This window comes from Astatotilapia calliptera, chromosome 13 (assembly GCF_964374335.1).
Source record: "Astatotilapia calliptera chromosome 13, fAstCal68.1, whole genome shotgun sequence".
In the NCBI taxonomy this organism is placed as follows: Eukaryota; Metazoa; Chordata; class Actinopteri; order Cichliformes; family Cichlidae; genus Astatotilapia; species Astatotilapia calliptera.
The window spans coordinates 20948547-20972794 of record NC_137434.1 but is presented as its reverse complement, the minus strand read 5'-3'; the positions used below and the strand labels follow the sequence as shown (position 1 = coordinate 20972794).

At 39.9% G+C, this 24248-nt stretch overlaps 2 protein-coding genes across 4 annotated transcripts in view; both read left to right on the top strand.

Annotated features, from left to right (window-relative positions):
* The window catches only part of chrm3a (cholinergic receptor, muscarinic 3a), an 86972-nt gene extending 79044 nt beyond the window's left edge, over positions 1-7928 (top strand). The window contains exon 3 of the mRNA XM_026189907.2: positions 4079-7928. Coding sequence (XP_026045692.2) covers positions 4098-6041 — 1944 coding nt within the window. The 5' untranslated portion in view covers positions 4079-4097 and the 3' untranslated portion in view covers positions 6042-7928. The remainder of the gene's footprint in view (positions 1-4078) is intronic.
* Positions 7929-10022: 2094 nt separating this feature from the next.
* Positions 10023-24248, top strand: part of fmn2a (formin 2a) — a 40790-nt gene continuing 26564 nt past the window's right edge. Inside the window, exons 1-6 of one of the 3 annotated variants that reach the window (XM_080287575.1) lie at positions 10023-10489; positions 12273-14525; positions 16531-16694; positions 19922-20074; positions 21120-21952; positions 22470-22611. In XM_080287575.1, coding sequence (XP_080143701.1) covers positions 12305-14525; positions 16531-16694; positions 19922-20074; positions 21120-21952; positions 22470-22611 — 3513 coding nt within the window. In that variant the 5' untranslated portion in view covers positions 10023-10489; positions 12273-12304. Of the gene's footprint in view, positions 10490-12268; positions 14526-16530; positions 16695-19921; positions 20075-21119; positions 21953-22469; positions 22612-24248 lie in introns of all 3 variants that reach the window. The other 2 variants (XM_080287574.1, XM_026189930.2) reach the window with 2 other exon arrangements.

Sequence of the window (24248 nt, the reverse complement as noted above, 5' to 3'; positions counted from 1 at the left end):
ACAGCACAATTTTTTTTTAATGATTTAGGAATTGTTCTCAAAATGAAACAGCCTCATGAGATTTAATTGAAGTTGTGGCTTTTAGTACATGGTTAATGTGTCTCTGCAGTGGTAGCAGTGATGTCTCACAGCAACAAGGTTTTGGGTTTGAACCTGCTGGCTTGCTGCTGCCTTTCTGTGTGGACTTTTCATGTTCTCCTTGTCCGTGTGTCAGGTCCCTGCAGGTACCCTGACTCCCAACACTCACGCACTTAGTCCAAACACATGTGTCTTAGGTTATCTTGTGATCCAAATTGTCTATAGGTTCAAATGTGTGTGTGTGTGTGTGTGTGGTTGTCTGTCTCTCTGTGCTTGTCCTGTGATAGACTGGCAGCCAGTCCAGACCCTTTCTCATCTCCAGTGAGAGCCCCCTACAGCCATGAATTTGGACAAGCGGTTAAGATAATTGATGAATACTGTATCTGTGTTTGAAGTTCTGAGTCGCTCTTGATGTCTGCCTTCTTCTTCACAAGGCAGAAATCTGCAAACTATATGACAATGCAGTGCTGCCCAGCCAGTGATTGTTATCACAAAACTATTGGTTACTGCTGTCGGGCTGGCTGAATATGTATGCATTTTGACTGTAGTGGCTCTGTTAAAATTGAAATGTGTGACAGCTTGAGTAATCTTGGTTTTCTTTGCCAGTGTCTCTTTTATTTTGAAGAAGAGGTTGTGTCTGGTTCTGCTTTGTTTGTCAGTATTTTATTTGCATTTTTGTGGTGTGTGTTCAAGTTATTAAAGTTAAAAATCTAGGCACTTCTGGGGCCAGAGTGACCAAAATTCAAATTACAGCAGCTTTAACCTTCATTAAAAGTGCTTGTCAGTGTGACTCATCCTTGGTGGAAATAGTTTTTGGCCATATCACTACTATGCTAAAAATAGTAAGCTGAAATGGCCGTATATTAGTCATCCAATCATTTAGATGGATTCTTGGACCCAACTTGGATTGCGCTGTCAAACCCTGCTGGGACAAATGCCTGAAAATGTCAGGGAACAAGTTGTGTTGCACCTCAGTAAACGAGTATCGATCTTCCTTTGTACCTGAAGCTATCACACCTACGTGCCCTGGAGTCAAACTTAAGACATAGAGCTTAATGTTGACTTGGAGAAAACAAGACAAATACAGTATAATGGCTTCTCTGTAATGGCAGCTGTTGGCAGAGTTTTAGCCCACCTATGTTGGAAAAGGATACTGTCGTCTGGCTCATACATTTTTCATTTGAAGAGGGGTGATTATATTTTTTTGAGAGGAAAACAAACATAAAAACCACTCTCACTTATTTTGCTCCCAGCAGAATGTAGATGTAAATTTGTGGTAAATAACTAATGCAATCGGAGGCAACAACAAAACATAATTGTTCCGTTCATAATTATGTTTGTTCTGTAAGACAATTGCCTGATATCAGACAGAATTATCATCTGAACATTGGTTTATTGTTGCACAGGAAAGCTGAGTATTAATAAACACACAATACTCTCTCTCTCTGATTGATATATATATATATATATATATATATATATATATATATATATATATATATATATATATATATATATATATATATATATATATATATACACACACACTGTACACATCTATGCTGTATAATTGACTGCATATCCAATTAGATAGCCATAAATTTCTCCTATTAGTGTGATTGAAGGATTATGTACACTGTTGTGTCAGTGTGACGAGGGGCTTGCAGACCCATCAGTGCCAACACTGATTTATTGTGTAACTCTCAAAAAGAGACATGGACAGGTACAGCAATTCTGACATTTGGCCTGTTCCCATAGGATCCAGCCTTTTCTCTCTTCCTATGTCTGCATTACACCAAACAGTATACTATTTATTTATTTGAGTAATAATGCTGATTTTGTTTGAGTATTGTGTTCAGATATTGATATTTTTTAAAAAGAAAGTGAACAATGTGTATATATAATGACATAGAAATAGAAACAGAAATTTAGTCAATATATTGCTGTGATCACCAAACAAACACATTTTGCACTGGTAAGTAAAGTTAAATGTTATTTATTTTGCATTAGTAACACATTGCATACATGCCCAGTACAATTTAATTTGTAAAATGTTAAAAGTTTGCCAACTCTAGGAAAGTTTTTTTCCCCCCTCAAAGGCATTGTTGTTTTTGTATTTGGCTGCTTTTGCTTTTCATATAGCCTGCTGTAATTTATTACATTGCAAAATTTAATGTGTGAATCTGTGCATACTGCAAATTTCTATGCAAATATGGTGCACACGATGCCTTTCGGTGAAAATTATATGCCCTGCACTGTCACGTAAAGCGTATATGAGTGAAACATGACGGCATTCTATCCATGGATGAGCATGGATGAAGTGATGCGTGTCCACAGCAAAGACAGCAGGGAGCTTTTTCATAATAGTAGTAGCGGTGTGCGGCTCTCGGTGTCACAAATGGCTATGAGACGCTGTTGGCTACTGGGGTTCTTTAACAGCTCTGTGGGAGGTCTGAGATTCTGTGTAGGCACAGGTACAGCACTCGGCTTCAAATACCTTTCCCTGTGGGATGAATACTGTGTGCACGATTGTCACTTTAAACATTATACAACTGCTATATTCGTGCTTATATATTTGTGTACATAGTGTCTATAGGCATGTGGATTTGGTGGTAAGGGGTAATATGTTTTTCCTTGTTGAAACATTGTTGTAAATGTCAGCAGAAGAAAACACTACTCCCATGGCTTTCACAATAAAAAGCAAGCGGGGGTAATGTGCGGCACTCTGTATAATCACAGCTGTGTACTGAGTATTGATTACTACACTTGTCAGGCAACAAAAAGCTACAGTTTTCATATGTGCTATTTGATGTTTGTATCATCAGACACATGTGTAAACTATCTGAATCCCTAGCTGTAAGTCCAAACTGATTTGCCAGTAATTTAAAAAGCATGCATCTAAATCCATTCACCTCAGCAGTTGTGCGTTATTGCTCAGCGAAACTCGAAGAGAATAGAACATGCTGGTTTAGAAATTGGAGGTCTTCATCTCGTTATCCAATTATCAGTAACTGCTTTGACAAAAACAGCAGGATCTTTCATTTAATGTTTGCCCTTTTATTGCAAAGTCATCTTGAATTGAACTAAAAACAGTGCATATTCACATATTCTTTGTGACTACGGCGGCATTAGCTCCTCTGGTGCTCTTTTCTCCATGTTTCACCATTAGGTTTTGTCTGTTGATAGCTTTATCTATCTAGGATCTATCTTTTCTTTCTTAGAGGGCTTTTGGAAGACCAGATCAATGCTGATGTCTAATTAGCGAGCAGGAAAAAAAATCGCTGCTCAGACAGGGAAAAGGTGCCAGAATATCTCCTAAAGTTCATTCCTCCTGCTTTATTCAAACCCCTACTTGTTATAACTTTTACCAGACTTTGACTCAATAAATATAAAATTGCCATTATCACAAAACGGTTTCCCTTTGTAGACTAGCGACATATATGAGTGTTAAATTTTGAATGTAACCACTGTGCTAACTCCATTTATGGTCTGTAAGCAGAAAACCATCAGGTACAAGGGTCTAATGTGATGTAGTGTTTAGTTTTAACACAGTCCTTATAGACTAGGCAACAACGTGAAAATGCATTACCCGTGTCTAAGTTAAATATATCTGCAATTTTATTGGGTCTCATAAGAAACAGCTCTGATTGCACTCTTACTATCATTGTTGACCATCTACCTATGTTAATTCAGCATCAAGGTATAATTTGATATGTATTGCTTGTAGCATTTAAAGTGTACACAAAGATTGTGCGCAAATAAAATTAAGGGTGACTGTTTTAAAGGAAACATCCAAACATCTTTGGCTAGCCAAACACCCAGTTTTGTAGAATGGGTTTGTAGCCTCACCTAGTGGATATGAATAGGAATATCAGCTACCTTCTCAAATTTTGTTCTTTCTGCCACTCTTTTCTTTTACACTTGTCTATTTTCCCTTTTGTGCCCCTTTCCCCTCCTCTCTATGTCCCTTCCTACCTCCCTTTACTATCTTTCTCTTTAGAATATGCCAGAACATAACAATGAGCTCCAACAGCACAGATCCTGGTCTTTTCCTGACTGCCAGCACTCTACCACCATTGGCTGCAGCCTACTCACAGTCCAATGCACCCTATCAAGGAGGAACTGGAGGAACGCCCGTGGTTTATCATGCTATGGATGATAATTCCTCTTCTATCAGCAAGCTCTTAAACTCCACATTAGAACCCCAAAATGGGACTGCAACGGCAGCCCCTGATCCCTTGGGTGGCCACGCTGTGTGGCAGGTTGTCCTCATTGTCTTATTGACTGGCATGCTGTCACTGGTCACGGTCATTGGGAACATCCTGGTAGTAGTATCCTTCAAGGTTAATCGCCAACTAAAGACAGTCAACAACTATTTCCTGTTGAGCTTAGCTGTGGCTGACCTCATCATAGGGGTCATCTCCATGAACCTCTACACAGCTTATCTTGTGATGGGCTACTGGGCCATGGGCAACTGGGCATGCGACCTGTGGCTGGCTATAGACTACGTGGCAAGCAATGCATCTGTTATGAACCTACTGGTCATCAGCTTTGACCGCTACTTTTCAATTACTAGGCCTTTGACCTACCGGGCCAAACGGACCACAAGGCGAGCTGGGATCATGATAGGCTTAGCCTGGTTTGTTTCTCTTGTCCTGTGGGCTCCGGCCATCCTGCTATGGCAGTTTCTTGAGGGTAAAAGGACAGTGCCCTCAGGGGAATGCTACATTCAGTTCCTTTCACAGCCTATTATAACCTTCTGCACAGCCATGGCGGCATTCTACCTACCTGTGACAATAATGAGTGTTCTCTACTGGCGCATTTACAAGGAGACCCAGAATCGTTCAAAAGAGCTAGCTGGGTTGCAGGGCTCGGGTGGAATAGGAGCAAGAGGTGTAAACGGTGGGGGCGAAAGAGCCCGTTTTGTCCATCAGACAGGAAGTTCTAGAAGCTGCAGCAGCTATGAGTTGACCAGGCTCTCTAGGAGAAAGAGCACATGTCGGGAACTGGTAGGCCGCTTCCACTGCTGGCCCGGTGTTCGCTCTTGGAGACCTGGTAGTATGCGACAGGGAGATGGTGATCCAGATCAGAGTAGCAGTGACAGCTGGAACAACAATGATGCTGCAGTCTCTTTGGACCAGTCTGGGTCTTCAGAAGATGAGGACTGTGGAGGTAGAGATATGATTCCACAAAGTCATGCTATTTTCTCCATTGTTCTTAGCCTTCCTGGCATAAAAGCTGCTGTTAACTCCCAGCTAACCTCATGTGAGGATCTGGATGGAGCCTCAGAGGAGGATCCCCTTAGAGCAGCAGAGTATAATCGAGACAGTCTTTCATCAGTAGCTCCAAACACAATAGCCACTGTTACTCCGGAAGGGCAAAACAGTTCAGAAAATAGCTACCACCAACGCTTCTGCTCACGCAAAATTCAATCATTGTCTTCCATCCAGGCTACTTCTAACCATAGGTCTCTGGATGGTACCCCAGTAACCACTACCACTGCCTCTGACAGTACTACTACCAGCACAACCACTAAGTCCCCCTCAGGTCCAATGTCCTTCAAGGAGGCAGCTCTGGCAAAGCGTTTCGCTGCCCGAGCCCGGACTCAGATCACCAAAAGGAAGCGGATGTCCTTGGTAAAAGAGAAGAAGGCAGCTCAAACTCTCAGTGCCATCCTCTTTGCATTCATCATCACATGGACACCTTACAACATCATGGTGCTCATCAATGCTTTCTGTAAAACTTGCATCCCAGAAACTCTATGGGCAGTAGGTTACTGGCTATGCTACGTCAACAGCACAGTCAACCCCATGTGTTACGCCCTGTGCAACAAGACTTTTCGTACAACATTTAAGATGATACTGTTGTGCCGCTGGGACCAGAAAAAAAGGAGGAAGCAGCAGTTTCAGCAAAGGCATTCTTCAGTGGTCTTTCACAGGAGAATTCCCAGGGAGTCTACGTAAAGGACGGAAAGTTAAGATTGCTTGTAACAGAAATCAAAAATGTAACACAGAAAGAAAAGAAAGAAACATACATTTAATTGTTTCTGTGGAGTTTCTTTATCTAGAGATCTTTAATGTTTTATTCTGCTATGTCAAACACAGCAACCCGATGTGGTGGTTTTGCAGTATGTGCTTGTGTTGGTGCATCCATTAAGCAAAGCCGTATATGTGTGTGAAGGTTTGCGTAAGGTGAGGTTCAGACATGAAGGTTGTGACTGTCCTTGAAGAACTTTTTATCATTTCATGCAAGTACAGCAGCAAGAAAGTGAAGTGAGTGGACAATACTCGAAAAGGGCTTAAAAAACAAATTGCAGGAGAAATACTGAAGTGCAATTGATGCAAATAGAGAGGATGTTGTCACAGAGTTGGGGATTACACTTTTCTGATCATTTCTCTCTGTGGGTAGTTTGCTCTGTAACATTCAGAGTGGATTTGCATTTTAAATAAAACTATATATATATATTAAAAAAAATGTTCACAGGCTTCTACATTTTATTAATTTGCCCAGCCATCTTTTTGACTGGTATGCAGTTTTATTAAAGGTTCGGCACATAGCGTTTCTACATGTGCTCCTTTGTCAGTGTCTTTAATGAAATATAAAAAGTTCTTAAATTTTGTCCATACAGTCGACAGAAAACTGTTATTTTTGTGATTTTGGTTTTTGGTTTTCTAGAGATTTTGAGCCAGTCTGAAAATGATCCTTTTGACGAACTGAGTTGTGAATATTTTGTGTGGCACCACAGTCAGTGAACTGCTGTTGTGTTCAATGTGATTGTTGTGGTTTGTATGGTGGAGATAATAAGTACAATGGTTGTATTTTATGTACTTGCAATTTTCTGTCAAGTAATGATTATACAGTAATTATATTCCGTTTGTGTACATTTGGATATTTCTGAATATGATACACAAAGATTGCATACACACAAACACACTCACACACAAATATGTCCATTTGTTTAAAAAAGTGTGTTTTGATCTTACGTTATCTTTTGAATTTCCACAAAATTTCACATCTAACAACTCTTTTGTAAAAGGATGGCAATCTTTGATATAGTGGAACAATGGCGACCTCTAGTGGTGTACAAAAAGATCTGTTGCTCAAGCTGTTAACAGTTTAACTTCCACACTGCAGTATCAAAATCTGAAATATATATATATAAATTCAATCTAAAAAAATTTATCTAAATTTTAAATGAAAACAGGTGACAAATTCAAGAAAAGCTACACTGAGGTGTTTAGATTCACTTGTACTTTAGAGGGAAGGTTCAATGCGGAGCAGTATAAAGTTGTTCTGAGTACAAATAATCATCATAAAATAATTTTAATATGGTAAAAAGAAATGTGCTACAACAACTAGCATACAAATTAATGGCTAGATCGTATTATATTGGAAATGATGACATGACTTTGGCTTATTTGCTGTATGCAAAGAAATGTTTAAAAAAAATCCTGTACCTGCCATCGGTGAATATTTCATTCGTTTTCAGCACAATGCTATAATACAGAAAGCTACTTTTGGCTGCTCCCTTATTCACAAGGGGTCACCACAAGGGGTGGCTCTTTGTATTTGATCTGGTAGATTTTTATGCTGAATGCCCTTTCTGATGCAGCCCCTGAGGAATTTGTATCTTCTCCCAGAAACAAACTGGGGATCTTTTGCTTATTAGTGTAAACCACTACAGTGTGGAGCCACGGTACAGGGTCAGAATACATTCTTCATCGATAAATGAGGGATTTTTTGTACTGTATTGGGAATGTAAACTGCCAACATTGTGAACACAACAGTTTGTTACATTTTAAGTATGCCAATCATACTCATATTTTAAGCCAATAAAAAAAAAAAAAACCTTTTGTCTATAATTACTTTATTTGTTTTGATTTTTTGTCTTTTTGCCACTGTGTAATTTAGGGTGTTTCACCTTTGTTACATAGAATAGTTTCACTTAAAATGAATCATTTGTTGAGTGTTGCTCTGCCTCACGTTCATATTTAACACATTTTCAATAATGCAGTTTCTTAACATCCAACCAGATCAGTTTAAAGCAATATATAATGTGGGTTGCATGAATTTATCCATAATATTCTGTAATCAGAGCTAAAAAAAAAAAAAAAAAAATACAGTTACAATATAATTGGTGCTATAATACTATAATCACTAGCCACTACATTAGGGACATCTGCTTGGTAATGCAAAGATCAAGTCAGCCAACTCTGTGCATTTAAAGATGTTAAAGATGACCCGCTAAAGCTCAAACTGAGCAACAGAATGGGGAAGAAAGGTAACTAAAGGGACTTCATGGTTGTTGGTGCCAGATTGGTGGGTTTGAGTATTTGATCCAGATGCAGGTTTGATCCAGGGATTTTCACACACAAGCATCTGTTGGAGTTGGAGGTGAATGGTCCAAAAAAAATGATGACATCCAGTGACCAGCAGTTCTCTAAGTGACAATAACGTATTTTTGTCAGAGGTAAGAGAAGAATGCCCAGAATACTTATAGCTGACAGGAATGCAACAGAAACTCAATTCACCTCTCATTAGAACCAAGGTATCCAGAAAAGAATATCTGAATGCACATCAAACTCAAAAGACAACTCCTCTCAACTAAGAACAGGAAACTGACGCTACAATTTGTAAGACCTCACCAAAATTAGCCAAAATAGAATATTGTAAGACTGTCACCTGGTCTGATGAACCTCGATTGCAGTTGCAACATTTGGATGACCTGGTCGGATTTTGGATTAGCCCTGCCTGTTATCAGCAGTTCAGCTGCTGACTATGTCCATCTTTTTATGGCCACTCAATTTCAGACTGGCTTCTTGAAGATGACAATAACTTCACTGTACTCAAATGCCCTGCACAGTCACGAGATGTGATTCCAAGATGTGAGCACCTTTGGGATTTGGTGGAACAGTACAGTTCATATCATAGACAAGAAATCTGCAGGAACTGTGCAATGCTGTCATGTCATGCCAACCTGGTAGTTTAAAATATCCAGTTTATTTTTTCCCTTTTAACCAACAAAATTTCCACAAGTTGTAAAGCACAGCCTTACCAATGAACAGTCATTTTGTTGTATTTTTCCCAACAAACGTTGCTACAACCTGTATGCTATCATGTCTAAGTATTTGAACATTTTGTTTTTATATGGCCACTGTCATTTGTTTAGGTTGATTAGGTTTATTCCTTGCTATTTTAAACTTCAGATGACCTTAAATAAAATGTTTTGTAGCATTCCTCAATACTTAAAAATGTCCAGAAAACTGAATAAAACAGCTACTCTCAATGAGGAAGTGGATGGCATAACCCTCGGCTGCCTGTTTAGTGCAGGAAGGGACTTAAACGACAAGCAAGATGGAATGTGAGTACCTCCCTGGATATGTAGTCAAGCTAAAGTGGCACTGCTCAGAAAAGTTTGGTTACTAATCCCAACAAGTATGACCAAAAGTGAAAGCTCAAAGAAGCAGACAGGGTTTAGAGAGTCTGTGAAAATTCCTGGTATTACTCTTGAACACTGCAAAAAGTTTGTAGCATAGAACGAAGAAATACTGTTATATAACTTTTTTTTTTTGCTCCAACTTGTAAGTAAAACTGCATCAAATCAATAATTTCTTTTCTTTTTTAGAAGTAACATTTTGACAGCTGTACATCCCTACAGACATGGCACTGAGTTAACTTTTGTACGAACTATCTGGCACATTTTTGGCTTTCTGTGGATCTGATGCAAAAGTGGAATATGCGTGTTCTTTTATCTTTTGAGGCAGAATTATACGCAGTGATTTTGAGAGTTTTATTCCTCTACCAACCCTTGAAAATGTATTTATATTATTCTGTTTTTAGCTCTAATCTTCCAGCTTTTTAAAACTCAATTATAATATTAATTATTTGTTATCATAGGAAACATGTTGTCTCAGTTAGGATTGAGGTCACTGACCTGTCTGGTAACAGCTTATGTAGGGAGAAAACAGCTGAAGCTCATTTGCTAAATGAGGGCATAGACTTAAAAGTGGCACCACAGTGCATCAGCCAAGACTAACAGCTACTGATCGACTCAACTGAATGTGTGTGTTTTTATTCTAATTTGCCATTAAAATGGAGTCTTGTATTGCTGTCTGAAATGAAGTTGAGATTAGCATTGAGTGTCTAACTTCAGATTTATTTTAATATAATAGTGTTATTTAACTGTTACATAGCTGTGTGTGTTCCCATCATGAGTCCTGATGAAGTTAGTAAGGAGAGTCTCCACAGAGCTAATGAGAGATGGCCACAGTGACTAGACATGTGATGAGGAAAATACAGACTTCATGTGACCCATGGCTAAGGAGCGGCTCATAGAAGAAGACAAACACCCATTTGTGTTGTTTTCTTCAGTCAGTACTAAACCACCAAGGAGAATCCACCAGTCAGGCAAGTATGACATCTTTCATATTTGAAAATCTTTATAAAAGTCATAGCATTTATCTTGTTTTTTCATTTTACACTGTTTCATTTTGCCTAAACGGAATGTTGTAAGTTGAAACCTTGTTCTAATTTTTATCTTTTATGGTTAGAAAAGGGATCTTTATAATTGGTGCTAGAAGGATAAATGTTAAATTTACTACACATAGAGGTTAATCAGTCTTCAGGCATGTGTTGATACAAGCTAATGAACAAACAAGAAGAATCCATTTGGACATAAAAATGTGGACACAATAACTTGCCTGTAACTGCACAGGCAATATTTATCACCAATCAATCATAAGCTTGTAAGTTGTGGACAAACCACCATATACCTACACTTTGACTTAATCCATAATAAGTGTCTGATTTTAATTTATTTTCTTGATCGGTAGATGTGGGATTTTTTTTTTAGCCATACACTGCCAAAAAGTGACAAAAAAAATCCAACACCAATGCATTCAGTTAAACAGTAAATATTTGGATTTGAGAAAGCTAAAATCATAATCTTTTCACCAGATATTCTCCAACATGTTTTAGATAATTTCCCGTAACTCGGCAGCCACATTAAACTGACTCTTTGATTAACTACTTCCACTGGGATGCGCAGTATGACATGAGTATTTAGCTGTTTGTTATACAGTATATCTGTGTGTGGGGAAAATTGGAGATCTCGAGTGACCTGTCTGATCTACAATACTGTGCAAAAGTCTTGAGAGCCCACATTTCTCTATGTTTTGCTAGGAAGATGATAAATTCATGCAGCAATTAAAAATTGATAAGTCAAAAACCAGAGACTGCCTAACAAGCTTGAAAATGAATATTTGGTCTGATTTTTATTCTTCAATGAAGTCTGAGCTGTCTTAGGCAAGCCTTCTTTTAATTGATCCAAGTTAGGTGTGTTTGAATGATTGATAAGTTGTTGTAAAGTGGCTTAACAGAGTAAAAACACATTCATCTTAAAACGGTCAGGTAAAATTACTGGACTGAAAACGAGTGAAAAAGCAACCAATACCCTATGAAAGACGTCCAGAAAGAACTGTTGCTCAAGAACACTTTGAAAAATTCTAAGAGAGTCTGATTCATTGAAAGCAAAATCAAAAGAAATGAGTTGTGGTTCAAGCCTGGAAAGAAAAAAAGACTAGGCTTCTTTACATTTCTTGAAGATGACAAATCTGGGACTCCACTGATTGGTCTTAGAACTGAAGAAGCTCCTCAGACGAGAGGTGAAACATCTTCAAGAAACTTAACGAATTCTAGTTGCTTTTTTCCCCCCAAGCTCCTTAGATTATCATAGCTGTACCTTGAAATGGAAATTAGAGAAAATAATTGAGGTGATTATATACAAAATTGTCAGCATCTCATGAAAACAATAGACTTAAGTTGTATCTGTTCAACTTGGATGTTCACTGCCCTTTGATTTGTTCAGTCAAAATGACCCAGTGATGCTTCAATCATGTTGAGGTTCAGGATCTAGGGAGGTCAGTCCATGACTAGTAATAGTCCACTGTTTTGTTTTGGGGTTTTTTATGTTTACTTGTTTTGTTGTTGTTGTTGTTTGTTTGTTTTTTAATCTAGGCAGGCCTTTACTGCATTGGTGGTGTGTTTGGCATAATTTTCATGCTGAAAAATTAAGCTGTTGCCAATCAGGCATTATGACTCATCTCAGAGCATATTGCCTCCCTTTTGCTATTTTTAAGCTAAGCGTAAATATACAGTAAATCAGTGTGAATTTGTTCTTCTCCCTTTGTAGACAGGCGTTCTCTTGGATGAAACCAAAGCGAGCAGGATGCAAACCATAAAGACGGTGGAGACCCAAGTCCCCTTTCTAAAAGAGAGTTTCTTCACTACCACGTTCAAAGGCCGGCGGAAGAGCAGTGTTACCAATATCCTCCGTAAACAGCAACACTCTCTTCTTAATCAACAGCAGTGTATTTTAGAGCATCAGCCACACAGTCCTAAGCTCTTTCATTCTCCTCCAGTTGAAAATGGACCGGGGCAGCAAACCCCCCAGCATCACCGACTTGCTCGCTCAACCAGCAGCCCGTTATGCAAGGCAGCTGAGAATGCAGAAGCAGATGGGGATAGAAAGGAGGAGCAAAAAGAGAGAAAGGCTCAGAATGTGAGAGAGGCTGAGCTGGAAAGGGGGGGAGAGGGAGCAGTGAGTGGTAGTGAGCCCGTGGCTGTCACTGCCAGTCTCCTCCTCCTTTCATCATCAGCCTCAGCAGTGCTGGGGGAGCCAGCATCATCCTCACAGCTGCCGTTAACTGTGGTGGGCAGACAGCAGGGATTAGCTGGCTCTGAAAGGGCTCTGACCAACGGAGGACCGGCGGCAGCAGAAGCTCATGAGGAAACCGAGCATGCCCAATCTCGACCCCAGCATCATGGCCTATTAGCCAAAGGTGTTCGTCTACTCAGGAACATGGGGAACCAGGAAGCAAAGCAGAAGAAAGGAGGAGCCAGCGGTGGACCAACAGGGGATGTTTCTTGTGATGGTGAGGCAGAGGAGCGAGAAGTGGACAAAAAATCCAAAAAGTCCTACAATAAAACAAATAAAGGAGCAGGAGAACATGGTGGTAAGAAGAAATCAAAGTCTGAGTCAAAGGGTTCTGTGTTTTCTGGAATGAAGATCAGGAAGAGTTTATCCAAGGTGAAAGGGTTGTCTAAGGATGATATGTTGGAAGATGGGAGATCAGCACATGTTGGCAAAGCAGGGGTCGAGTCTGGTGCAGAGAAAAGCCTGTCAGCTGATGAGATGGGCATGCTGTCAGATGTTGAGGGGGATCTAACCCATTTAACTGCAGACAGCCACGAATCTATGGGCGATGAGACTGGCCGGAAGACAAGTTCAGGGTCAGATGCTGAACTCTACAGTTTTCACTCAGCGACTGAAAGTGAAGACCTGCTCTCTGATATCCAGCAGGCCATGAGAGACCAAGGTGTTGCCAGTGAAATTGTTACCAGACACTTATCTGAAGTGTCTGGTAACAATATGTCAACTTTGGAGGGGAGCAAAGTTCCTGAGACTGGAATATCTCACCAACTATTTAATCTGGATGAAGACTGTTTCTCCCCACCTCTTGTTAGTGAAAGTGTACCTCAAGAACTGAATGATAAGTGTAAGAGACTGGAGAATGAAAGGAGTGACATATCTATATCAAGAATTTCATCTGGTCCAGGGTCTCTGAGTGAGAGTGGTCCTTCATCTTCTGCTCCAGACACAGAGAGAAGCAGTGGCAGCCTTTTTCCAAAAACTAACAGCACTTATAGCTTTCAAGACACTACAGCCACCACCACCTCATATGAAAGTGCTGAGGAGCCCCAGGATGAACTGGAGAGCCTGTTTTTGACTCCACATCAGGGTCAAGGTAGTCAGGCTGTACTTGGCAAAAACACATCATGTGACCATTTAGATTCCATAATGGTAGGGACAGGGCCAACTGGTACTCAAAAAAGTGCAAGCAGCATGGACCTGTCTGTTGAGAGGGAGGATGAAGAAAGTGGTGGGCGGGACTTTCTGTCTCTAGAAAGGAGAAAAAATAGTCTGTCTATTAGCCACCTGATAATAGACAGTCCCCCTGTTTTTCAGCCTAGACGAAGATCATCCAACTCCCCCTCCACTGTCAAATTCTACCCACCTGTCCACCCTTCCTATATTAAGACCACCACCAGGCAGCTCACCTCTCCAGTTGGCTCCCCCATTACCAGCCCTCACGCGCCTCGGAAAACAGATCCCATCAGTGGATCACTGGAATCCAACAAGGTCCAAGGGTTTAGGAGACGCAAGCAGAGGTCCTGCTCCATAGCTGGGCCGCACAGTGTGTCTGCAGACTGGTCGTCTGAGGTTGATGAGCTTAGTGTAAGACATGATGATGGGGCCAAATTTCCAGATCAGGAGACCACAGAGAAGAGTTACACAGGTGGGACTTACTGGACGCTGGGCTCTAGGAGAGCACACTATGGAAAGCAGACGTCTGCTGCTCCAGTACCCTACCTGGATGTCTTCTCTGGTGAGTGATATATTAAACAACTGAAGTGAGCAATCAAAACAGGTTTCAAAAAAAACTTTAAAAGAAGGTAAAGAGAGAATAATAACCTTCCTCCCAAAACATAGGTGCCAATTTAGTGTAGCTGTCTTCTCTTTTAAATGCCCCATAATCTATTAGCCTCACTGCACTCATTCTGAATGGCATTTCTCAGAGAGACCTGTGTGAAAGTGAGCTACAAGACAATTTGATTAATGTCAGTTTTTTTTGTTTGCATCTACAATCTAAATCAATGCCACAAAGGGATGAACTACATGTTTTGCAATACAAAGAAAAAGTAAAGAAAAACATAGAGAAAAACACAGAATATCAATAGCTTGACTTTTTAATTCTATTCGTTTTGTGATTATTCTGCTATCACATTGGCACCAAAGTATCAGGAAGACAATAATGAAGCATTTCATTTAAATATTTTAGTTATTTCATAATTTATTCCTACTGAAGAAGTCTTAATGGATTGGATGCCACTCCTATTTGTTTGGCTCATACCCTATTGGAGATTAGGCCATTACACAACCAATGATTATAGTAATTGCCTAGTAAGTTTAATTACTTACAAATTGCACTTTATATAAGTAAGTACACTAGAAATACTAAGGTTATTATTTTAAAATACAATACTTAATGAAAACCATAATAAAACCATGGGGTGTCTTTGAGATGCGTTGTCTCACTCTAATAAAACAATGCCACTCTGTCCTCCTTACTATTGTGGAGCCTTTCAAGAGCTTAGCTGTTGTCTCCTGTCTTTGCCTGTGCTCGTAAATCAGAGGACCGAATGACAATGCTGCCACCCACCCACGGCTATGTCATCCTCTGATTCCACTGGCTTAGATAAGAAGCACACGCATATACAAACACAGTGGATGTTAAACTCATGTGACAGTTTTTCTGCAAGACAAAAATAAGTCATGATGTTAAATCAATTTCTGTTTGCGTCAGGTGAACTCGCTCCAAACAACAGAAGTACATAATGATCTGAATCCATATAAAATGAACATTTTTGTGCCTGTGTGGCACTTTTTTGTCCCGTTTATGCTCACAAATACTCAGTCTCTAACTAGTTTACCATTGCATGTGATACCAATCAGTGCAGCGAGGTTTACAGGTCACATGTACCCTTAAGAAGGAGTGGAAGCAATGAGAACAAAGATGGGAAACCACAGAAAACTCCAGCTTAATGTTTGAACAAGTGACGACAAATTCCCACTGACGGATAAAAACAAATCTACAGGAGCATGAGTCATGTCATGGCTTTTAATTGATTTGACACTGTCCCCTGTATCACATGGTTAAAAGAAATCACCCTGTTTTAGAATTGGTCTTCCTGCTGTAGCTGTGTGTTGTTTTGGGCTCAACAGTCCTCTGCTGTCACATTGTTGATATCCCCCACCACCCTTCAAACTCCACATAATTCCTGACATTAATTTCATTTTCAAGAAAATATGTCATTCCTTATGAAGTATAGAGATTTTGATACATTACTACATTTCTCACAGGTCAAACTTACTTTACAAACATGCGGACAGCCTACTTTATTTTCTGTATTTTATTCAAGAAGTAGAATTTATACATTTTGTAACCATGCTGTCGGCTTTAGCCCACCTTTTAGATTTTTTTTTTCAAGCTATTCCAAAACTTTTCTTTTTCTGCAATTTGATAGTTCTTTGCACTTCACAATCAGCACCACCTCTCTTTTCACCCACGTGTAAATGGTGTGAATAGAGTTTACAAGTGTAGGTGTTTAATTATCACATCCTAAAATGAAAAATGTCTTTTACATTCTTTGGTCAGACTGACATGAGGTGTCTAACTACACAATTTTTCTCAACTTACCAAATATATATCTAAAAATAAATTTTAAAAATGTGTCTGTTCAAATTCATCTGAGCATCCTCCTCTAGTCTTGAAAACGGAGCTCTGTATCCCTCTGTTTTGTTCTTGCAGTGTCTGTCTTTTCTTTTCTCAGGTCGCGCTCTTTTGGACAGGCTGTGTATGCATCAAGGAGATGGGTCCTCTGAAGAGGATGTGAAAGAACTGTGTCAACGAATGCTTGTCCAGGGTCTCCTGCACCCCTTCAGCAACGGGCGTGCAGAGCTCCTTGGTGACAGTACTGTGTCACCAGTTTTTAATGTAAGACCTTTCTCTTCACTTACACTTAGTACTTATTCTAAAAACTGACCACATATTCAGGGGTAGGTTCATTTTTAAACAAATATATAGTTTAGCTTTAAAACACTTTACACTTTAAAATGCTCGATCCACATTAGAATAGCTCTAAAATAATTAGACTTAGGGTTTTTGTGGGGACGGAAATAACCCCTCAAAGCTGGGCAGCTGTGTTTCATATTTCTAACTTTTCTACTTTCATAACAAACCACTGTCTAATGATAGTATAACATGGGCTGGGATGCATATAAAAAGCATGTGTTAATGAGATAAATCACTGAGTTACTCTTATGTGCAGTAGAGAGAATGAATGCATGGTGTGTGTTTCTGTATTTATTGTCTGACTATGATTCATCTGAGAGATTTCATTACCTGAAGAGCAGTGGTGTATGTAGAGAGGGTGACTATGCGGAAGTTGATTTCATGAATCTTTTATTTTCCACTCCAGTAAAGCTTTGCTCAGACCTAATTGCACATGCCTGCAGATTTTATCACAGCTACTGCTGGAGCCATTTCTGTCATGACTCCTTGCAGCTCCTTGCATGCAAATGAAGCTGTAAAATACGTGTAACTTGATGTACAATTTAAACTGCAACATATTTATCAGCACATCAGCTCTTTGAAAATATAGGCCTGTTCAGTGTCTTTATGTTGCTACAAAATGACAATCATAAAATAAGTCATCAAGTCATCCACTGATAAACACTCTGATGACTTAAAAAGAAAAAGATTTTTTTAAACCTCGCTAACTGTGCAGCTTCATGGATATCACATTGAGTTGTTCAGCATAATGTATACAGACATTTATGCCTCAGTCTTATGTCATGGCAGGGAATGAACTCCACTGGCTTTGCTGAGCCTCTAGTGACGCCATGAGGTTGGCTCTTTCAGTGACATTTCCCAACAACCAGTGGATGGATTGCTGTTAAATTTTCTACATATATTCACCCGAGAAGATTAATTTTAATGGTGTTAATTCTCCTGACTATTGCTATCCAGGTTTTTCACTTCCAGTGTAACATCTTATCATCTATGACATAGCTAGACCATTTTAATTGTATTTTTTTTTAAATTTATATAAAAAATAATTTAATTTGATTTAATAATTTTCAAAATTTATATTTTCAGCTCAAAGCACTGCTGTATGAGCACATAATAACAAAGCAAATATAGTTGATGTAAATTCTTGGTCTTTTTTTATCTGTCTAAAAACAAACAGTCAGGTCAGATTAGCTTTGGATTTTGCGCATTGGAACATCTCCTGCTGATGCACATGTGTGGACATATGTTGTATTTACTCATACGCACATAAAGGTTCAGTAGACTTCCACACAGACAAAAGCAAGATTACTCGCCTGACAGTGCAAGCTCTTAAGCTGATTTATTAACATAAATGCAAATCTCTGGAATACAAACTGTCATCTGTTTGCATGCTGCATGGTCAAAGTAGGCCACAAACAAACAGACCTTTTCTTTTTTTTCTTTTTAATCTTCAAACAATTCACTGTTGCATCAGTATGTTAAAGACACTTGTGGACACATACAAAAGGACAGCATGAGACATCCACGCTAAGGCTTTTCCTTGCATAGCTGGATTATTATTGCCTCTGACATTCATTCAGTCCCACAAATGCACATAAATGTGCGCACACATACATTTGTGCTTGTGTAGACCATCTGCTGACCGTGTTATGTAACAACTCCACGTGCCTTGGGCTCAGGCTGCTCTTCCTGAGCAAAAAGCTCACCATGTCAGGATTGGACAGAATTGTCCCTGCTCTGCATACTTCTTCAGTCTGAGGCTTGGCCTGGAGTCATGTATTATTCAGCCTGACCATGAATAACCTTTGTTGTTGTCATTCAGAGTGCAGATTTCATTTTTTAGGGCTTTCTATCTTAAAGCTAATCTCCTTTTGAAATTAAATCATCAGTCTGTCTTTGCTGTTCTGGAACCTTTTCACTTAAGCCCCTTAATATATCAGACCATTATGCTCTTTCCCTTTTAAAGTTGCTCTTCATCTTGAAATCAGTTATTTACTGCACCGACTTTGTTTTTTTCTTTCTACACCTCTCTTTCCTTTTACTTCATTCTTTCATCTCCTGTTTGCCCTCCACCGTTCTACCTAAATATGGCATTGCATCCAATTTGGTGGAGACAGCAAATGTATCACTTTCGTGTTTCTTGTTCAGCATATGCCCAGAATTATATACTCCAATCAGCCTCATTCATCACAAAAATGGGGCTTGATAATAATGAGTGTCTAAGAACTCTGAACATATGCTGTCCTTTGTGCTTGGCAAAACATTGCTTAGTTGATAAATTTCTGTTGTCGTTGCAAGAGTTTACATCGATCTCGCTCTGCAGGTCAGGTTACCACAGTGACCAGCTAATGCTGACATACAATATTAATATACTGCAGTATAGGGGCACTTCTGAAAAGAGTTGCCATTTATGCTCTCATAAGATTGGCAAAAAAAAGTAGAGTGCGATCTATCTGTTCATAGCCTTGCTATTTCACTTATACTAGTATGAAAAATAGAGTTGTGGTAGGTTTTGTAATGATACATACTTGGAATGAGAAAATGGAAAGCACCTGAATGCTCTAAAATATCAAACTTTTAAAAAAAGAAAAGGAAAAAGTGGAATAATTTGTACAACTCCATGTTTGCAAGGCAGAAAGCAAGCACTTGACTCATATTTACCCTCACATTGTTGAGTACCTTTAATCTGAGCCTCTTTAAGAGTTGTTTTAGGGTAGCCATCATTGTGTTGGGTGTTGACTGAAGAGTCATTGAAATAAATACTGTTAAATAATATAAATACAAATGTATTTAATTTCAGTAGCCTCCAGCTGCTCTTTGTCTAAAGTGATTAAATATATTTATGGAGCATGCCTTGTTGTACATTTAGAGGATTAAGCATTTTCACCATGACCAGAAACCATATTTGAACAGTAAGAGAGTCAATTGTAGCTTAGCGTTTTTATTTGCCATGGAGACTGACAAACTACCGGCAGCTGTGACTAGACTGAGAGCTTTTTTGACATTTAACAGGAATATTAAGAAACATGTTTCCTAGATGTTCAACAGTAGTGCTTTTAATACTTCTGTGTTTACTGACCTTTTATCTTTTACCTTACTGACCTTGTGTCTGATATTATAAACTTTCTGCATTTATAACTTGTGTTCAGGAAGAGCAGCTGTACACCTGGGCATCTGTAGGCTTGCCAGTGTCTCCTTACCTTTGGGAACTCTATGGAGGGGCAACCACAGGCAGGGTACAGAGCTTGAGATCCTCTTTCCATCAATCATCAGCCAAAACACCAGGTGCTCCACACGTTCAGGTTGGTTAAGTCTTCTCTTTAGTGTTAAATATCTGACAACTGTTTTTCATCCTGCCTGCACAGAAAGGAAAGTGTATGCTCTGAAAACATAAACTTAACATCTTTATTAGATTAAATTCAAATGTCTCCTCTTTACAAAGTCGAAGTTTGTTTCTTGCTGACTGATATATTCACTGCATATGCATGTGTCTGAAAGGTAACATTTACCCAATATAGCCTTTTTAAAAATTGCCATTGTAATATCATTCATGATTATAAACCAAACGCACACAAAAGACTTGAAAATGGTGCACACAGTTGAGTAAAAATCTAGAAGAGACTAAGCTTGATTATAATATTTTGCTGTTCCTTCTTGAATTTCTATTTTCTGTATTTAACACCTTTGGTACAAAAACATATATACAGGATGTGTTAAACTGCTTTAAAAATGAACAATGGAAAAATTGAATTTTAGTGTGCAAAACAGCAAAGAAATGAATACCGAGGGATAGAAACCCGTTTAGTCTGTGCAGGAGTGACAAACATGGAAAGATATAATTACTGAACTTTGTATCTGATACATATATATTTGACCTGTATTTTAAATCTGTAATATTATTACCCACATGAATTTAGCTGTGAGTTTTTCCTTGGCCACCAGAGGTCAGGCTTGTGTTGAAAGTACTGTGAAACAAACACACGAATCCTCCCCCGTGTCCTAGAAAAGTAAAAAATAAATAAATAGAGGACCATACTGTCTAAATATTCTCCTCGCAATTCAACAAGGCGACTACAACTGGAGAATGTGTACTAGCAGACAAAACCCTCCTCATGTGAGGCCTACTGAGACTCACTGTCTCTGGGGTCAAATCTCTGGTATCCCCTCATCCCTATTCTAACCAATGTGGAGCCAGAGGTCTGACAGAGTCTAGACATGAGGGACTTGGTTGACCCTTCTTAACCTCATAATTCTGTCACTAAGCTGCCTGAGTTGTGACACTTTTTTTCCCCTCACTGTTTATGTAATTGAATGATAATGGTATGTGTTTATTTGGTTCACTGACAGACAGAATGCAGCAAGTTGAAGTCAGGTCAGTCATCCTCTGAGGATGAAAGCAGTCTCATCCCACTGCTGGAGAGGACCATTGATGACCTGCGGATTAAGATAGCTGTGTTGCAAGGCCAGCAGGCCTCCCTGGCAAAGGGCATCAGGGATAATATGGGAGCTCTGGGCAATGGTCACCACAAGGCCTCACAGATAAAAGAAGGACGATTGGGGAAGATGAGCCAGGAGGTGTCTACCCAGACCTCGCCTGTGGAAGAGGGATTTAAGTTTGATGTGCCTTTGAATGGGCGGTCTAGCAGCACGCCGTCCTCCATTTCACCCTCCATCGTCAAATCTTCAGAAGGCTTTGCCTGCACTTGCCAGCAGAGGCAGCAGAGCAGCATCCAGTCAGGTCTTCCTCCCCCTACAGTCTCTGGGGTTATGTCCCAACCACCACCACCACCACCTTTACCAGGGGGTTCCACTGCACCTCCACCACCACCTCCACCACCACCCCCACCCTTACCCGGGCTTGGACCTTGTTTCCCACCCCCACCACCACCGCCCCTTCCATCAGGTACCGGAGCTCCACCACCTCCTCCACCCCTGCCTGGTTTCGGACCTCCACCCCCACCACCTCCTCCACCACCAGGCATGGGCCCTCCCCCACCACCCCCTCCTCCAGGAATGGGCCCCCCTCCTCCACCCCCACCTCCTGGCTTTGGGCCCCCACCACCACCAGGCCCCATGCCTTCCATGATGATCCAGGAAGCTGACCCTGCCAAGGCTATGATAGAACCCCCCAAGCCAATGAAGCCACTCTACTGGACCCGCATACAGCTGCATGCTAAAAAGTAAGGATATGCTGTAGAAAGTGAAGATAGATATGGATCATTTGCACAAAGGTATTCTCTGAACAGTAGAGATTTGAGAGGAAGCTTGTCCACTTAAGATAAAGATCGACCACATGCTGTGACTGCAATAGACATGCTAGCTTTGTGGAAAATGAAAGTGATGCAAGCCAGGCATTGTGGTCAGCAGAGAAATGACTTGAACCAGGTTTTCTTTCCTTATTAAGGCTTGGAAAACTGTGGTGGAACAAACCTCTAGAAATGGAGAGCTTGCTTTACGAGCAAGTGAGGAACTCAACCCAGAATTATAAATGCCATTTGGTGGCTAATGATTTTGGCAGTAATTGATTTTGGATTTTTATTCTCCAAAAAATAACAAATTAGTACTTGTAGAACTGCAGAGGGCAAAAACATGCCTTTAAAAAAACACAAATTACACTATGAAGTTCTACTTTGCTGTCAATCAAAAAAATGGCTCTCCTACTTACACTGTAAATAATTCCTCCCCCTCCATCTTTAGACATACTGTCTCACTGGTGTGGGAGAAAATTGAGGAACCAACTGTGGATTTTGAAGAATTTGTGGAGCTATTTTCCAAAAGCACTGTCAAGGAGAAGAAGAAGCCAATTTCAGACACAATCAGCAAGTCGAAGGCCAAGCAGGTATGATATGTTGTGTTACGCTCATGTGTTTGCATATATACTGATATATTTGCTTAGGCAAGTGTGTGTGTGTATTTGTATATTTATGCATGCATGTTTTTGCTTCTCCCCCTTGGGGTCACTACGTTTGGCTTTCTTCAGGGCTTTCCTGTTCGCACTTTTACTCCAGTGATGGCTGTTCCTTTCCATTTCTCATCACTGTTGTCTCCCATTTACTTTGAGTGACAGAAGGAAATGCAACAGCCAGACAGTTATTATGTGGTGTGAGCTCTGGCTCCCACCCGACTCCCCTTGTGACCATCCAGTGGCATCAAGCCAATGTCTCGCGTGCGGTGAGGAAACCTCACGACGGTGATGACTGCTCGGAGAGAGAGGGAGTGGGAAGGGGAGAGGGGAAAACGGGAGGGAGTGAGAAGCGTGGGAGTTGTATTTCATGATGTGGTTCCTCCCATTGTGCTTTCTGTATGACTGAGTTTAATAGTCAGACTGTTTCCCTCCCAAGTGTCCTTTATGTCACTCCATCAATCAGCAAGGCAAACATTTGATCTACAATTTAAGGCTCTTTTGGTTAAGAGTTTTATGATAATGTACTATTCAGCTAAATTATGTATCTAAAACACAAATAATGTTGCACAGGGGAAGGAAGTTTCACCCCTCTAATTGAGGCCCTGTAGAATCACCAGGCAGTTTCTGCTGAAATGATATGTTGGTCCCAAGCATAGACACTGGCGGGAAATATTCTTAAGTTATGGGAAGGGATCAATTGGAATTTGACACCAAAATCTAAACCTTTCTTCCAAAAGGTTTCTAGTTGATTGAAAGTACAACTAGAACAAATGTTGAACAGCTTTACTCTTAACAAAAAGCTTCTTCTTCTACGGTTTATATTTCCCCATCTTGGTTTTCATCATTTCAAATTTGAATCTTCAAAGTCCATAGGAAGTACTGTCTAACTGTAGAGTACTCCATAATTACACAGCTATAGATTTTATATTTACATCAAAAGTGTGTCTGTCTCACAGAAGTAGTCATGAATGTTGCTGTAGCAGAATAAATGTGAACTTTCACGCTAAAGTACTGTATGGTGTAGCTTAGATCCAGCAGAGCAACGGTCTCGCAACTGAAGAAGTCAGTTGGATGACTTCTTCGTTTCTCTCACTCAAAACGCTGTGTGCAGATGAACAGAATCGACCTTTTGGGAGCACTGATTAATGGTGAGACTTCTTTGACAGCCTTGTATGAATAGGATCTAACTTGGAAAGAGCAGTTATTACAGGTGTTGTGTGTAATGATACATCTGTAGGACACCTGTTAATATTTTTTCCTTGAATAGTTAAAATTTTAGTTATAAATAAGTCCAGCAAGTCATTGCTAGATGTACTATTACTGTTACTGTAGCATTACTACGACACTCTAATTGACACCGCTCTGGATATGTTTATTACCACATTATGAAATATCTCTTTTTTTTTTTTTTTCCTAATTGTGACGGGAAGCAAACTTACTTAGGTGTGTGTCGAATTCCCCCAATCATCTCTGTGGATGATCTCCAACACAGCCATGGTGATTCAGCAACAGCAAAAACATAGAACTGTGACTGAACCAAAATTGCAGTTAACCTTCAACATATTACATCT